This window comes from Ceratosolen solmsi, unplaced genomic scaffold, assembly GCF_000503995.2.
Source record: "Ceratosolen solmsi marchali unplaced genomic scaffold, CerSol_1.0 scaffold10, whole genome shotgun sequence".
NCBI classification, from domain to species: Eukaryota; Metazoa; Arthropoda; class Insecta; order Hymenoptera; family Agaonidae; genus Ceratosolen; species Ceratosolen solmsi.
In genome coordinates this window covers 967,483-986,580 of record NW_011948412.1, presented here as the reverse complement: position 1 = coordinate 986,580, position 19,098 = coordinate 967,483, and the positions used below count along the sequence as shown (strand labels likewise).

At 27.5% G+C, this 19,098-nt stretch overlaps 1 protein-coding gene across 3 annotated transcripts; it reads left to right on the top strand.

Moving 5' to 3' along the window:
- The first annotated feature begins 8,011 nt into the window (after positions 1-8,011).
- Positions 8,012-14,903, top strand: LOC105360451 (plasminogen activator inhibitor 1 RNA-binding protein). 3 transcript variants are annotated; one of them, XM_011497466.1, is made up of 6 exons: positions 8,012-8,507; positions 9,405-9,558; positions 10,309-10,578; positions 11,265-11,336; positions 12,331-12,868; positions 13,246-14,903. In XM_011497466.1, the coding sequence occupies exons 1-6, from the start codon at positions 8,231-8,233 to the stop codon at positions 13,327-13,329; spliced, it is 1,395 nt and encodes a 464-aa protein (XP_011495768.1). In that variant the 5' UTR covers positions 8,012-8,230; the 3' UTR covers positions 13,330-14,903. The 3 variants fall into 3 exon arrangements, with proteins under 3 accessions (XP_011495768.1, XP_011495686.1, XP_011495841.1); XM_011497384.1 differs by having other exon boundaries at positions 11,253-11,336; XM_011497539.1 differs by lacking the exon at positions 11,265-11,336.
- The last annotated feature ends 4,195 nt before the right edge of the window (positions 14,904-19,098 follow it).

The following is a 19,098-nucleotide window of genomic DNA, read 5'->3' as shown; positions in this document are numbered from 1 at the left end:
CTCTCTCTCTCTCTCTCTCTCTCTCTCTCCCCCACATATCTCGTACTGTTCGCACACAGTGTGGCTTCGTAAAATTATAATGGTGGTTCAAGTCAGCCCGAGCCAAAGCTATAAAAGCTAGTTGGTTCAGGTAGATAAACGGAGAAAGTAAAAATGAAAGTAGCAGTTGGCTATTTAACTGGCCGATATTCAGTATCTAGGACCTTTAACTATTTAAATTCTGTACTCAGCGGCAAGAGGGAGAACAACAGGTGCAGTCTTCAATGAGTGGATTATACAGAGGGTCTAATAATGATTATTCCAGAAAAAAAATTTTTCACCCGATGACTCAACGACAACTTTCGATCGAATAGCTGTAAACCACGGGTCTTACTAATTAAATTAACATCACTGAGTCTAAACATAATTTATTATTTAACAAACATTATACAAACGATAAGTGTGCGCAAACGTTTCATAAAAATGTATTTCAAATGAATAGTCTTAAGTACAATTTGAAATTATTATTTTTTTCTGCAAATTTTAAATAATTTATTTGCTTACCTAAATTTTATCGCTATATGCAAATGTGATTAACTTTCCGGTAATATATCCTGAATTTCTAAACATTATGAACCTCTACGTAAAATAGAAAAATTAAATTAAAAAGCATGTAATACTGATAAATAGAAAAATAAGTAAAAAAGTATATATAACAAAATTGCAGAAATTCCCTTGTGAATGATTTTTTTTTTCTTTTCAAATATATCTTTCCTTATAATTATGAAGATTTTATAATAACTTATTATTATTCAAATAAAACCTGATTCACCGTGTCAATTATTGGTGATTGCATGATAGCTTCGAGTACTTACTCCTCGACATATAAATGCATCCTTTCTCAATATAATTAATATCATAACATTGGTTGATAAGTATTATAAATTTTAACTATTCTCGTTTTTTTTTCGGGCACATTTTTTAAATTTTTGTAGCTTTACTAATTTCTAACATATAATCTAGATATAATTTTTAAATCCTTTAATACGAATACGTAAATTTGAAGTAAGCATTTCTTTACATTGATAGATCTTTTGTAATAGAATATTGAACAACAAATGACAAGTATAATCTTATTTAAAGAATTTTATATAAATAAATATTAAAGAATTCTTTATTATCGATATTGTCTTATACAATTGATAATTATAAAGTTAATTTTTTTCACCAAATATATAATTACTGATGTGACGACAACAATTCGGCATGTTTCTTTAGTCAAGTAAAAATTAAATTGTTCTAATTTATATTTATTAAATAAATGTAAAATTACTGTTTTAATTTATTAAAATAAGCTTTTAAACATTTATTTTACTTTATACGTATTTCTTAGCATGATCCACAAGCAAATTATTAATATGCAAATTTTTACATATTGAGTTATAAAGGGGTTATAAATGGAAAATTATTAATCTATATTACCTGAATAAATAATATTATGCATTTTAAGATTATTATTTTTACAATTTTATTCATTGTTTATCAAGGTTGCCATATGTATATTGCAAATAACGTATTTTTCATTTTTCATTTCCTATATTAAACGGAAAATCTTAGTGTAAGTATTCACGGACATTATTTTCAATATTACAAACAGAATTATCATCACTATTTTACCATAATAAAAGATTTCAAATGCACTAAAATTAAGTGTAATTTCTAATTTGTATTTAATAAGCTTATGATAATCTTTTTTTTCTATATATAAATTGAAATAGCATAAATTTTTTATATATTTTTATATGTGTTTTTAAGTAAATCGTCTTACAATACTTTAACTTTTACATAGTAAAAGTTGCTGTAAAAATACAATGTATTTTTTATCAAATTGATTTTTTTACAAATTTATTTATCCATTTATTTATATCTATACTTAAAATATCAACATTTTTCGTATGGAATTAATGGTTACATTTAATAGTATCCGTACAAAATATTTATTTTTAATTATACAAAAACAAAATGAAGATAAACTAATAACTATCTGTGATATAAAAACAAACTATTAACAAATGTGTCTTCAATCTTAAAGTCCTTTAAATAAAAATGCAAATTCATTTATACCTAATATAAAATATTAAATTTTATCAATAAATTAGAATAGTAATAAGTGTGAGGAAGCAATATTCTATTAATTAGGATATTTATGTAATCGTAAAAATAAAAAAATTAAACAATTGCAGAATCAAAGAGACTTATAAAACTGACGAAAAAATTTAAATATTTTTTTGATTTATAAAATTAAATTCTGTTTTTATAATACAGCATACATGTGGTGAGCACAGATAAGGAACTAGAAACGACCGCTCATTGTTGAACATACTAACGAACATGATCGTTGATTGCATTTGGAAACTGTTAATGATTTTTTTTTTTAAAGAGAGAGGTGAATTTCATATCAAAACAACGGAAAGAAATATGGGCAAAAAATAAACTTAAGCACCCTTAGTAAATATACTGAATAATAACGGAATTTTAAAGTCAATGGTAAAAGATTACATCATACACGGACAAACAAATTGCAACTAATAAGGCTTTTAGAGCTCAAATAGGGAGGTATTATCTATCACAATAGAGCGTTAACAAATAGATTGTGAGTAATTTTGGATTTACAATACTTTTTTTTTGTGCACAACCTATTGAAAGTTGTACGTACATCATGGGTGAGGAGAATCAATGAAATCGAACAAAGCTAATAACTGCGTTATATACATGTGCAAATTATATGTGAAAAAATTTAAAGGGCTGATGAAATTTGTGGTCTTGGTTCCCTGGAAAATAGGAAATTGCCTCTCATAAATTATGAACGCTTCTGCTGGTCATAATATTCCACCGAAATAATGGATGCGACTACATATTTTGATGGTTAGAGTAAAAAATGGAGACGAAAAAATCATGAAGCTTGTTACAAGAATACGGCCCTAATCCCTAAAATATAGAGAGCTATATTTTACATGCTGCCAAACGCTTTGTCAACTTTCTAGCTTTCTCATTTACATTCGATTTTTCCCTGATTCTTTTTTTCCTGTTTCTTTGATATTCTTAAAAATTACAAAATCAATTATAATTGCGAGTTGAGATTTTTGAGTGACCGCGTTCCAAAAAATTTGCTGTAATTTACGAATGCAAGGAGAAAATTATTTAATTAATTAAAAGTGAATATTATTACTATTTCGAATAAACGAGAGCACAAGAATCGCCGGAACATATAAGATTTATTTTGCAAAAGCAACAATACGTATATGTGTGTGTTTTATGTGTGAAATAAGTGTCGTGGTTAATCTGAATGCCAAAATTTTCATATGAATCATTCGAAATCAGATTTTTATGATTAATCCAATACTTTAATTTGCGGATATGGTTTACGGTTAATCTAGCTAATAAAAAAATGTATGAAAATTGAATGTACTATTTTTAAAAATGAAATTTTTCTATATCACTTCAAACGATCCATTACTTTGAAAATACGAAAAAAACAAATATTCTTATAATACTTTTTGCATTAATTTTAATTTATTTATATAAAATATAATAAAATTCTTATTTTATTTTTTTCCTAAAGTTTCATTGTATGATAACATTAATAGGACGTTTCATTCTATTTTTCATAATTTTATCGATTATGAAAATGATTTCGAATTTTAATGTAGCTTTTCTTTAATTTTGACCCTATCACATTTCATTTCTTATAATGAAAGCGTTTTCTTAAATAATTTAAATTCTATCTTTTTAAATGTATTTATCAAGATAGAACGTTTCTACATTGTAACATGTATTCATCAACGATGCTGCCTGTGTGGCCACCGACGTCAATTGTTTATAATCTGTTACATCGTCATTTGGGCCATCTAGCGTAACAGCGACAATTAATCTGATTTAGCTGCTTCTTGCTCTTAGTTTTTAAATACTTATCACAATGTGCTACCACTTCATTTGTTTTATGGAAATTTATTTAAAATTTATCCTCCATACCGTGTGATACTGGTTGTGATATGATTTATGAGAAGATTATCACTCTCTCTTGGTTACTATTACGTTTCAATAGTAATTAAACTAATACTCATGAATTATGAGAAACATTTTTTTCATGCAGAAACTTGTTGCTACATTAATCATAATGAAGATAATTTGCAAGCACCTATTTCCATCATTTCATAGTTTATCGTAATCAGTTACCGAATCTTATATAGGATAGAAGTATAAACCCTGAAGAACATAATAAAATATTTATGTACTCTTAACTTAAAATTATATTGTAAAACTGTATATTGTTTGTATACAAAAAAAAATTAGATCAACTTCCTTAAAAAATAAATTTTTGGTTTCCATGCTATTTAACATAATTTATGTATATTATAATATAACATATGTATTGATTAATTTTATGTAATCTACAAATGAGGAACAAGTTTATTTTGTGTTACATAAAATATTTAGCATTAATGATGGGTTTGTTTGTTTCATTCATTATTTACCAAGTCAAATTATTTATTACAGTTTACATTGAATTTTTCTTATACGAAATAATTTTATTATAATTTCTCATGATTGATTAAATAGTTGTATTTTGTATATTTCATTCAAATTTTAAATCAAATACATTATGATAATACAAGCTTGTTGTTATATATAATACGAAACATGTACCATATTTTAATTAAATTTATCATATCTTAATTGTATGTATAAAAATTAATTAAAAAAAAAAATGTATATATTATTTAAGCAAAATTTAGTTTCATGCAATAACATTGACAAATATAGCAATTTCATTGCTTTATTCGAAAAAATATTGTTATTTTTGTATATACTAATGCCAAGGCATTTCAATAAATTAAATTGCTATATAATTATATTGTAATTACTACCAAAATATATTTTATACGACAGAATCCATAGAAAATGAATAAAGTATGTAGATTTAACAGATTTCCTTTTACATTAAGCAACGTGTAGCCAAATATATTTCATTATATTAACAATAATACGTGAAAACATATTTTGAAACAGTTTTATCTTTAATTTTAAATAATAAAGAAATACTTTTTTAATATTTAAATTTTTAAACAAATTTATCTTAATTTGTGCTTAAAAAAAGGTTTTGATTTTTTATTTGAAAGTTAAAATGATTAAATGCAATTTATTGACAGCAAATATTCTAATTAAATATATTATATTACAGTTTATAAGATTTTAAAATAAATCCATGACAATAAAATTAAATTAAAATATAATTAAAATGTAATTCATTGAAGAAGAAAATCTCATAAAGGGAAATTGGGAATATTAAACATCTTGATTTGATCGTGTATAAATATCAATGCTAGTATAGGCAAAATAATTCTACAATATTTTATCATTGATCTAATATTTCTAAAAAGCTATATGTAAAAAGCAAAAAATATATCGCAGATTGTTATATATTTGATTTATTAAACCATATTGTTAAAATATATTAATCTGTACAGAAAATATCGCTATATAATGTATCTTGAAATTCTATAAAAAGAGAAAATAATTTATAAATGACAATTACGTTAGAATGTTTAATCACGTCAAATTTATGTAGACAAAAATTGAAAAAATAAATACTACTATTACTCTATAAATGTTAATAAATATCGAACTAAATAATTAAACTCTCTATACCCCAGATTTTAAATTGTATTTATGGTATCGTCATTCTACTGACCTGCCACTCATGGCAACAACGTACAATTATGTAAAATTTGTGGATTGTCACGACATGTTTCTTGACAACTGATTTACGGTATAAGACGATATAGTTTTTCCTGCACGTGTTCTTCGAAACGATAGGCATTTACAAATAGATTTAATGAATAAATAAAAAATTTATCTCGGCAAAGAGAATTATGCAATTTTCATTAATTAATGTAAATAAACATATTTATAAAAAAAACTTACAATTTTTGTAACAATTACAATAAAAGTGCAACTAAAATAAATTGTTATGAAGTATTTCTTATACACAAGATTATTTTAATACAATAAAAAAATATCGACAAATTTAGTAACAATTTACTAATAGTTACTGTAAATAGTAAGTTAAAATATGAGGTAAAATTTACGAGAATCCCATTTTATCCAGTTTTAAAAATTTAAAAATATTAATTTAAAAATGTTAATTAATATTATTGAATTGCTGAAAATTAAATGTACAAATTTGTATTTATTTTTGTGTATATATACTAAGCAAATATATCTAATAACAGTACATTTAAGTTCAACGACACATTATTTGATGAGATTTTAACGTAAAAATTTAGTACATTCGCATTGATAAATTTATGCGAATATTTTTATTCTAATATATAAACGATTATAAAACTGAAGCTGATATACGCTATAATATTGTTTTTAGTATTGACATAATATAAAGTGCTGAGTAAATGATGGTAAGAACAGCCAGAACAAATTTTACATGGTTGCCACATTTCCTTATTTCCATGGAAATAGAATTAAATTTCTGAATAAAATTTAATACATTATCTAATAAATAAAAATGAAATGTGTATTTAACATATTTTTACTTTAATACCTTAAAACTAATTGTAAGAATAACTTTTAATGTAAATTAAATAAAGGATATCGTAAACAAAAATTATTATTTGAAAAAAGCATCATAAAAAAGCAAAATTATGTTAATTTTATTTAATAGTAAAGAATTTTCTGCAAAAATAAAAATAAGGCCTAATCTTTTAAGTTTAACAAGTAACCATTTTTTCTTTGTAATAAATTATAATACAGAATTTTTAAATTATCGATCTCTTCGCATAAAATAGTTTATCTTAATATTCAAGGGTATAATAATATTGAACTCAAATGATGCTTTAATTTTGGAAAAAATACTTAGTGGAGATAACAGAAGATTAAATGCGATAAATAATATTTTCCTTAATACGATTTAATAGTTGTATAATTATTGAATTTTATTTGATAGTTTAATTATAATATTATTTATTGGTTATATAATAATTTAATTTATTCGCGCCATATAACCAAAAGCTATTTTGTCCAGCAGTTTATGAAGGTGGGTACGTACGTACATACAAAGTGTGCATGTGCAATATTATGCAACACGAATTATACTTGTTCTTACAATTCTTTAAAAATTGAAATACTCGTATTAATATTGATGATTTATACTGATTTATTATATGATATTGACTGTATAAGAATTTATATGATTTGTATTTATCTTTCTTATATAATAATGAATTATCGCAAATATCCTTCCTAATAAATGTAGTACACGGTTTAATTGTAAGTAGGCATAAAATAATTAGACTTCATTTTAGAATTTAATTATTATTCAATTATATATATATGGATATATTCGTTTCATTTTTAGATAATTCTTGGAACATCTACCGGTTTCAAATCCCATTTTTGTCCAATTAATATTTGAAGCCGAATCCATTATTAGAGATGAAAAAAGCTACAGATAATATGTGCAGCATAAAAAGTATTAGCAAAATAATAATAATGAGATTTAACATTTTCTTGTCATTTGTTAGTATTTTGCATTGGAAGTAAGTCGATAAATTCTAGAGGGCTATAGGTAACAGGAGTTTGAACAGTATTCTTACATTTTCAAAAGAAAAAAAAAAGAAAAAAAATAGTAACTGGGTGTTCGTAAAGGCCATGTAGTAAGGAATCGTGCGGGAGAGAGAGAGAAAGAGAGAGTTACTAAGGAGTTCTTGACGCAAGAGGAGAGCCACAACTTGGTCAGTATTTTGGCAATATTAAGTATCCTTCCATTCGCCAATAACACGATGAAAATAAAACTAAAGAGCACACAATGTCGTTTGCTCGTGTTTGAAAACGATTCGCGGAGCCTTGGGAGGGAGGGCTGAGGCTAAGCTCACGGACATCCGGCAACGGCGCGCCTACGCGCGACTGGCCGATGGCGGGCTGCGGCGCGCGAGCTAAGAGCCAGCGAACCAGCCGTCGTCGCTCCCCACCATTGCCGGCCAAAAATCGCGCGAGTGCGGCCTCGCGGACCTCGTGGTGAAGCTCGAGCCTCCTTTCCTCAAGCACTGGGGATCAGACTCGGCCATATTGGAATCAATTGGATGTCTCTGTTACACAAGGGCTCAAGAGTAGCCAGGAAAATAACGTCCGATCCTCGATTAAGGGAGGACATATCACCGCCGACCGATACGCAGTCATGGAGAACACCTACAGCATAACCGTCACCAACAAGTTCTCGCTCGCCCTCGATGAAGATGAGGATCCTCTTGAGATTCTGAAGCTGCGCGAGCAAGAAAAGGAGGCTAAGAAGAAAGAGAGACTGAACGAGAAGGAGAATAAAAGCAAACAACAGCAAGATTCGAACCAGGCTCAACATAAAACTATCCAGCAGCAGCCGGCCAAGCAAAAGCCGAGGCTTAACAAGGAGAATCAGCAGCAGCCACCGAGGAATCAGGACGCCAAAAAGGATCAAGGTTAGTTAACTTGCGCCGCGCTCGCGCACGCACGCATGCACGCACGTACCCGCTCTGTCCCTCGTTCCGTTTCTCGCTCGCTTTCTTTTTCTTACCCTGTACAACCTATTCAATACTTCTTATTCATGTTATTTTCATGCATCGAAATTTATAATATACCATCTAGTTGAGCACGGCTCTTTTTTCCCCAAGCAATTGTCTACCTCATGATAGGAGTGTGCGTTCTAGCATTTATAGATGGCCTTGTACCACTGGTCTTGCCGTTAATTTTTCGTTTGTGCGCGTGGCCATGAGGCCTTTAAAAGCCGGCTCGGTCCGTACGACAAGTAATCCCGAAACCGACGGAACAAAAACAAGATTTTCATCCTCGGTTACCATTAAAATGTAAGCTTTTTATGCGTAATTTGTCTCGAATAATTGCAAAATGTTAAGAGTTTTGAATATAGATTTAAGGTAAATCTACTTTTTAATTTTATCCTTCGACACTTCCACAGACGGTACACTCGCAGTGAGGGTGAGAACGAGAATAAGAACGACAAAGAGAGAAAGAGAGAGATAGAAAGACAGACAGACAAATAGAGAAAAAAGAATTGTTGCATGCGTGTAGGTTTAATATATGTTGTCAAAAGATTTCGAGTGGATAAAAATATATAATTTTCAAGGAAATTTATTAGAGACAACAAAATTCTAACACTAAATATATTTTTATCATACTCCCATCATTGTCATTCACTCATAATACTATATATATATATATATATATATATATATATATTATAATTTTAGATCTTTAAATAGCTTGTATTTATACCCTTTTAGATTTCTTGTTTTCACTTGTAGCATATATTTCTTATTATACTATAACATCAAAGTATATATGACATTTCTTCATTTTAGGAGAAAAGAAACCTATTCAGCAAAGGTATGGAGGCGAGCGCAATGTGAAGTTTTCAACCGAATCAAGAGAAGAGCATAACAACAGACGTAATCGAGAAGATGGTGAACAACGACCTCCACGTATTCAGAATGACTTTAGACGAGGTCCACCTGGGTAAGTTCATTTACTTCAATATTGATTATTTCAATGTGCTTGATAAAAGAAATTCTATTGTTAGATTGATATTTGTGATGTTTTTTAGTTTAAATACTGAATATCCAATATTGATTGATTTTCACTAAAATTGTAAAGTTGATTTCTACATAAAACCATTGACATTTTTTAAAAATATCAGTTGATAAGATTAGTTATATTGCAATATTGTATATCAGTATCAATTATTCAATTAGAATGTTTTAAACGAAGTGAACATTTATTACTAATATATTTGTAATTATTCTATAAATCCTTTCAGTTATAGTATATGGTATCATTATTATGTAATACTCATATAAATTGTAAGTCACACAAAATGAAAAATTAAGTACTGTTTGTTACTTTATCAACTATAAGATTTAATTTGTTTTAAATGGAATATAAATTTACTAAAATATCTTTTGTTCAGAAAAAAATATAATTTTTAAATAATGATTTTTACATTCAAAATTAATTTGGAAATTTATTTACAAATATCTATAAAAATTACAATATAAAATTCAGGTAATTGGAGTGAAAAATCCTTAACTAATATTTTTTTCGTGTTTGATGCTCCATTTTGAGGTTAAGTAGTCCTTTGTACCTCATTACACTACGCCATGCTATTCAATTTTATATTATATATTTAATCATTAACCGTAATTTAAAATATGAATAAAGAATATTAGTATTTTAATACCAATAAGCTTCTATATAATTATATTTTAGAGAAGGACGTGAGCCACGTGAGTCACGTGAGCCCCGTGAGCCCCGTGAACCTCGTGAGCCACGTGAACCACGGGAACAGCGTGAGCCCCGTGAATATCGCAATTCGGGTGATCGCCCGGAATTTGGGGATCGACGTTTAGGACGTGGCGGCGGAGGTAGTGGCGGTCGAGGCATGGGTCGTGGTGGTAGAGGTGGTTTCCGTGGTGGAAGGGGTGGATTTGACAATCGCGGCAAGCGCGAGTTCGATCGTCAATCCGGATCAGAAAAGACGTATGTATATGCGCTATTTTGACATTTAGCTTTGTTCATTTCCTGGTTTTACAAATTTGTAACTTTCATTAAAATTGCTAGAATATACATTACGTGACTGTGGTAACATTGACATTTATTTCTATCAATTTGTACTATAATTATATTATTGATTATCTTTTTTTGTTAGTTTTCTGAATTTAGCAAAATTGTTCAAAAGGATGCTTATTTGTAATATATCATATTTAAGAAATAATTAATATATCTACAAAAATTTAACAATTTCGAACAATGATGAAATAATATAAAAATGTAATAGCAGTAAATTAACATTAATTTGTCATCGAATGATGAAAAAAATATTTATTTTCAATTAATAATTTGTTGTCATATTGAATAAGAGTCACTGCAGTAATTGTATATGTAGCTTCATTAATGTCTGTATAACTGATTGTCTACTATATTTTCTTGCATACATAAAAAAGGCAACAGAGGTAAGCATTTTGCCCATTTCAATTATATATTGCATGCTTTTATATTTATTTCTTTTTCATTTTTCATTATAATTTACTCATCATTAGCAGATTATTATTTATTGTTGTCCAATATCTTCAAGAAAGAAGCATATAGTTTTTTCTAAAGTCTATGAGATTGCAGTAGTCAATTTCATACATTACAGTTAATAATGTAAGCAGGTATGGTTACAGCGGAGTAAAATCAGTTGACAAGAAGGATGGCGCTGGCAGCCATAACTGGGGCACTCACATTGACGAAATAGAGTAAGAAAGCTTTGCTTTATTTCTTTTTATGTACATTTTTTACTCTATGTGGTGAACAAAATTATACAATTGAAAAAAATTTTTTCTAATTGTATACAAATATTTTAAGAACTATATTTGCTCTTGTTAATAAAAAATTATAAAACTTATATTTTATTTAATGAATTGGACTTATAAATATTAAACCTTTTTTTTATTTAATAATTATTATCATTGTTTATGCCTTCACTAGTTGCTTCTTAAATATAAGTGATTTTATTACAATATATTTCAATCATGCTATTATTTAATGTACAGCTTTATATGTTAATCAATAGCACAATAATACACTTGCTAAAGTAATTTATTTTATGTTTTATAATTAAATAATATTTGTTATATATATATATGTATATATATTTTTTTAATATCAAAATATGGTAAATGAATGCATTTACAATTTCATAACAGTTAACCTTAAAATAGATTGAAATTATAATTACTTAGTTGGAGATTCTTAATTTTGTAATAAGCTTTAGATAGACTTGCACAATCTAATATATATAAATGAAATTATATTAGTTTGGGTTATATTTTCTGTAATTTGCTGGTAGCATTTGAAAGTAACCAATAAAAATAACGAAAATGTGTATGTATAATATTGATTGTTCCTTCATTTATTGTAAGATAATTCGGTTAGTTTATTGATCAGTTATTAACCTTTTTATATTATTTCAAATTTAAAGTATAAAGTATATAAAGGGTTGTTTTTTAATATTTTAAGAATTAGATATATTACATCTGTCGATTTAACACGAATTATAAACATAATAGTAGGGTTTAATAATCAAAAGAAATGTATAGGCATATCAGATAGATAAGACTTATGGTCGATACATAATGTAAGATTAAAATTGAGGTTATTGTGAAGGTTGTCTAAGTAAGGAATAGGGTTAAAAATAAGGGTGTGTAATAATTGACACGTGGGTCAAGCGTAGCTCGATTCTATTTGCAGGGAGGGCCTAAACCAATCGGAAGACTGGGTCGACGAGAAGCCCGATGTGGATGGTACGGCGAATCCAAATGACAGCAAGGAAAGTGCAGGTAGTGGTAGTGCCGGTGGTGAGGGTACCGAGGGTGCAGCCGCCGAGGACAAGCCCGCAGAGGAAGAAGTACGTGAGCTGACACTCGATGAATGGAAGGCGCAGCGTCAGAATCGCGCCAAACCCCAGTATAATTTGCGTAAGGCTGGTGAGGGCGAGGACCTCTCACGTTGGAAGAAGATGTATGCCCTCGAACGCAAGAAGGAAGGTGCTGAGGAAGAGGAGGAGGAGGAGGATGAGTACGATGCGGTCGAGTATCCACAACGCGTCGGCCGTCAGAAACATGTCCTTGACATTGAAATACAGTTTAGCGATTCAAGACGTAGTGTCGGCGGCAGAGGTGGAAGGGGAGGACGTGGCGCACGAGGTGATCGCGCCAACGGTCGTGGATATGGCAATCGTGGACCGCCGCGAGGTGGTGGATCCGATGCCCCTGGCGAAGTTCGCGTCGTAAGTGCCCTCTTAAACTCTCTTGATAATTGCAATTGGAAAAGTTCTGTTATATTTTCTTATGTTATACTAAATTGCATTTGACTTGATTTGTATTGTAATTAAGGAACAGCAATTCTTGACAATAACATTGAGATTGAAAGGACGGTAAAATGAATCCATTGAAATTAGGGATGTTAGTAAAAATATTTTTGCTTTACATTACATAAAATTAGAATTTGTATTGAATAAGTCAAAATTTGCAATAAATCATACTATTAAGACAGCTTCTGTTGATATCTACAATTGATGACAAGATTACTATATAATACCAATTTGAAAATCTTGTTTCAAACTAGAGTAATATTAAGTTCATTATTTGTTTTTTATATTTTCAGGCTCCGGCTGAACAAAGGTCGCCACGCGAACGTCAAAATGCCCCCAAGGTTGATGATGAGCACGACTTTCCTTCGTTGGGTTAAGAGGTCGATTACAGTGATTTAACAACCCAAAACATATACCACCGCTGTTTAATCAAAAAATGAAAAATGAAAAAAATACCACTGTTCCAACCACAATCGACACTTCAGTTCTCCGATTATCATTAATATTGCTACAGTTGCTGCTATCGCTATTCCCGTTGCTGCTGCTATTAGCGATTTCGTTTTCACAACATCGTTTTTAAGACATTAAAAAGAAAAAAAAACAAATAAGATAATTACCTACTTTACCGTTACAAATAAACTCGCAGATGAAAGTTACGTACATATTCGGTTAAGAATAGGGAGAGAAAATCGAAATAATAAATAAATCTCTTAACTGCTTTATTTTTTTTAACAAAGCAAAGTTTGTTTGTACAATTAATTAGTATTTAACAATACGTAAAAAGCAGAATAAGAGATTTCGTGTTGCCCTCTTAATTATATTTTGTCAATACGTGATTAATATCGATAGACGGTCTACACTAGAGGAGATCAATAATGATACTGCCTTGACGATTTATTTGCATTATCGACACTGTGCAGTAAAATACTTCCTTCTAGATAATAAATTTTTAAAACCTTTGTTTTATTATTTTTATATGGTACATTTTACACTCACGTGAAGTGGGTAAAGAATGCATAATAAAAAGAGGACGATTGAAATAAATGGGTTGGACGGGAGTGGGAAAGGGCGGGGGGGCGGAATAAGACCGAATAGGAGAGCTTTGCAAAAATATGTATTGAATTATTGGCTTTCTCCGATATTGTAATTTAAAAACTAGAGGTCGACAAAAACATTAAAATTTTTTTATAATGGTTTTGTCGTATTGCGAGTATTTTGCGATGTATTATTTTCTCTGTCATAGTAAATAAAAGAGTTCGTGTTGTCGATAGATCAATCTTGTCAATGCTCTGCAACGACACGAGTTCTGGATCTCGAAAAGACGAAGAAAATACGCTACCCAGTGACAGAAAAGATTGAGATAAATTACAGTAACGAGGTACAAGTGGTACACAAGAAAAAATACACATTAAGTTCAAAATCATCATTGATTATATGTTAAACTTGCATCGATCGATTGTCATATACATATTTCAAAGTATCGAAATACCCTATATTAGTAATTCACGACGTTTGTTATATTATTACTTTAAAAGTAAAGATAAAAATAGCTCAAAAAGTTTTAAAAAGTCTTAATGCAAACCCCAATCTCCTTCACTGAGATGGATAATGTTATGAAATATTTCAAGATTAGATAAGTGTAAATAACGATATTTTCAAGAAATAAATTGAGACAAAAACTATACTAGATACGTTGAAAGTTTAAAAAAGAAAAAGCAAACAAAAGGTTTTCAATTAAGTCTGAAAAAAATGTTTCTTGTATAATTTGTAATTCTTACATTTGCTATATTCAATATGCAGGTTGTAGATTTTCTCATCCTTTTCTTCTCGCAAAGCAAAACAAAAAGAAAAAGAAGAGCATAGTAGTAGCTGTACGTACCTGAAAAGTAACGATAAATGCAATGAAGATAATCGTATACAAAATTTAATAAAAAAAAATAAAATAAATAAGGACTACACGTTCATTGAATTTTTCTTGGTAAGGAATAGCGATTTGAATCGAATCAGAAAAAATGAAAAAAATTAGTGATCATTCAAATGTAACGATAATTTTATATTAAGTACCCTTCAAATAAAGAGAAGGAAAAAATATATAAGTGAAAGAAAATTATCAGCTGAGGCCAATTGGAGATGCATGGCACGTATTCCTTTCGGTTCGATTTCCCTCCGTTATTTTCGTTTCTTCATTTCCTATAGGAATGACCGATGTAACATTTTTACTTGCAATTTCTAATAATTTTTTGTTGTACTTTTCTTATTTATTTTTTTTAAAGAAATGCGAAAAAACTCGCGGTGGAATTTACAATGAAATTCCTTTAGCATTTACGATGTTTGCAGACAAAATGGAACAAGACTTCAGTTTTCAGATTGCATTACAAGAGCTTATATATAGATAAAATTAATCTTTTATATTTTCTGTTCATTTACTATTTTGAATTCTGTAATTGAAAATTTAAATAATTTGAAATAATTGAATTTTATATTACTTATGTACAAATTTCAAATATTTTTAGTAATAGAACAATATAGTTTTCTTTTATTTTCAAATGTGGTTTTAAAAATTTTCATCGTAACATATTTTTGATAAATAATTTCTTATAAAATACAAATATTTAGTAAAGTTGGTAAGCAATAATATATTTATTTATTTACACATGAAAATATTAGTATTTTACAACAGTAAATTTAAAAGAATCGTAAATTTCCATAAGTAAAATTTTGAATGTTATTTATTTTTATTAGAATAATTGTACTTCCATACAGGAATTATATTCATTTTGTTTTTTACAAATTTTTTTTTAATTTTGATTGGATTTTCAAAACTTCTAATTGGAATAAATAGTACATTAAATGATATATGCATATACATTAAATATATTCATTTTTAAAAAAAGTTTCTAAGATCTATTTCCAATTATTTAAATATAATTTTTATTATTTTTAAATATATAATTTAAAGTGTAATTTGACTATCATGACTATGATCCATTTAAATTTATATATTTTAGTTATATATTAAAATGCTTGAGCTGGTTATCTAAAAAAATTAAGGTGATAATAAAAAAAATATTTAAATTTATTAAGATAAAGATTTTAAATTAACAAGAGAATTTGTATTGTATGTTTTAGTCATGCAAATTTCAACATAAATAAAATATTAAATTTTAATTTCATGAGCAAATTAAAAAATTTAAGTGTTATAAATTAATAATTTAGTTGATTTTAATGGAGCGTATAAAATAAATTTAATTGAATATTTTTTAAATTCACTTTTAGTTATCGTTTTTATATAATTGTATTAAATAGTTGTTTATATTTTTTAAATCGCGTGATAAGCAAAAAGAGTATTATTAAAAAGAATCATTTAAAACATTTTGTTACTGATAACAAAACTAATGTTGAATTTACGTGAACAAGTATATATATGTTATTTTTGTGGGATAAATTAATTTTTATTTTCATTATAAGTCAGAAATAATGTGTGAACTTATATCATAGTTATCTAACCTCTAATAATGTTCAAATAAAATGATATATATTTTTTTCATAATTTACTTTTGCTGTTATGTATTTTATTTTATTAGTGACATGAAATTATAAATATATTAAACAGGTGAAATAAATTTATTATATTCTATTATACTGTACTTAAAAATGAAAGACATATTTCTTTGTTCTTTATCATAATTAATATTAATATAGATGAATGGTATTGTAAAAATGAACGATTTTGAAATATTTCTTTCAATAATATAATTCGAAAACCTATTTAAGTATATAATTGTTTTACTTACCAAAAATATTTACTTTCAAATAAAATATGGTAATTTTAAAGATTAAATTATTTCTTAAAAATTATGCAATAGTTATATATATTAAAAAATATGAAGTGCATAATTAATTTTGTTTCTGTATTAAACAAAATTTATATTTGAATAAACGTCAATGTTTTTCTTTGTAATAGAATAAGAGTTAAATAGAATTTACCAATGCAGTCATATTTCCTAAATTATGAAATTGTAGAGTAGTGTTTTACCATTTATATATTTTGTATAGTTAGAATGTAAGAATATTAGGATTGGAGGCATTACCAAGTATGCTTTATTTTTTAAATATAATATTTGACATTTTCTTTTAACACAATTAATTTTAATAATATACACTATCGTACAATCATTACGCTGTATTATTACTAATATCAATTTTATCGAAGGAAAATAAAACAGTAAGAAATAATAAGCCCAGGGAGGCTATAAAACATGAGATGTATATATTAATTAATATTCGTTAAAGTAGTTTTCTGCCCGTATTGACGTTGCATTCAGATTCATCTCTATTGTTTATCTACATTTCATTTCACACGCGGATTCCTGATGGCGTGAGAGAGAAACAATTATAGAGCGCGGAAGAGGCTGTGATGCTGAAGAGAAGGATGGGTCATGAAGAATCAGACACAAAACCGCCGTGGCATTAAGCTTCATAGTATTTATGTGCGTTCTCCGACAAAGTGCTGAGGGAATGGAATTGAGAATTAGTTTTATTATTCTGTCGAGGGTAGAAAACAAAACACCGGAAATGCAAGGTTAATTATTCTCAAATCTCCATCAACTAACATATCGTCAACGCTTCATGAAAGCTCTAAGTGCAGTTAACATTTGGTGTTTCGAAACATTCGAGAGACTTTACATTCGGAAGATGTTATCGCTTATGGGAACAACTATAAAAAAAATAATTAGGTCTACTTTTAAATCGTATTAGTATAAGTTAGCGACTTTATTGATATTATTCTTTATTATCAATATATACATATTACGATAATTGATTAACTGCTTTTATGGTTAGTTTAATTTTTACCATAATAATGAGTGTTTTGATTTTAAGCAGCTGAAAGTTAAATATCGCTATGATTTATTCATTTGTATCTATATTATTATTTAAGTTGTGCTAGGAATTTGAGAATTGATTACATCATTTACACAATAAAGAAGCTCTTCCATATTTCCCGCAATATCCAATTAAAATACTTGGTCATATTCCACTTCTTTTAAGCCTAGAAATTATGTCACCTTTTCACACTTGTCTTCGATTAACCCAAAGTTTTTATCTTTCTATTTTTCTGTCTAAAGATATACTAATTTATTTTTTAGATCCTATCTCAAACTTTTGTCAATCTTAATTTGCGAAATTAGATTACTTTTATTATAATATTATATTCATTAAATTATGAGAGTTTATCTAATTCATGACTAGATCATATTCTATGCGCTCCGCTTTTCTTTAGTAAAAGTAAATTCTAAACATATTATATTAGAACTATTTTCACTATTTATTAATAAAATATCTACAAATTTATTATATTTACCAATAAATGAATATGATTTAATTTCGAATCTAATACGTTTAAAATTCTATACATTCAACAGTATCAAAATATATTTTTTAATTATACCAAATTTTATCTTTTTCTATGTAAAGATTGAAAGAAACTTCGTTTTATACTTGTCTAATTATTATTGAAATTTAAATTATCTTTTACTAATAAAATTTCGAATAAAGAAATTCGTAATGTTCTGATATTTATTTTGGAAATATAAACTATTTACTTACAATTTACACTTATTTATATGGTTTCTTATGTTAAATTCTAGATAAACTAAGCGTGTTTATCAATTGTAATATTTTTAATTAAATTGAAGAATTAAGGAATTCTTCAAAAAATCAAATCATTCTGTTTGTATCTTTAGTAAATATATAATATAAGATATTGAATAGATAATACTAAATAATTAATAGAATTAATAAAATAAAATTCAAAGTATTTTTGAAAAGATTAAAAAAAGAAACAAGATTATATCATCATACTGCTTTAAATGGGCGCAGAGAATTATTGCATCTTATTTGTATAATTAAACTAGATTGTTTGTTTACATAGTAATATTTCTTTACTTAAATGAATCAGTCTTAGATATATAAAGCCTCTAATGGAAATGCGATTTCTTATATGAGAAACCAAGAGAGTAAGATATATATATATATATATAGAGAGAGAGAGAGAGAGAGGGAGGGAGAGAGTAAAGATAACATCGATTTTATTAATAGTGTTTGAAATGAGAAAATAATATTTGGAATAACGTAATTGGTTATTG

Coding starts and splice junctions, on each gene's coding strand:
- LOC105360451 (XM_011497384.1), top strand. CDS start 8,231: ATGGAGAACACCTACAGCATAACCGTCACCAACAAGTTCTCGCTCGCC. Junction 8,508..9,404: donor GGACGCCAAAAAGGATCAAG/GTTAGTTAACTT, acceptor TCTTCATTTTAG/GAGAAAAGAAACCTATTCAG. Junction 11,337..12,330: donor ACTCACATTGACGAAATAGA/GTAAGAAAGCTT, acceptor TTCTATTTGCAG/GGAGGGCCTAAACCAATCGG.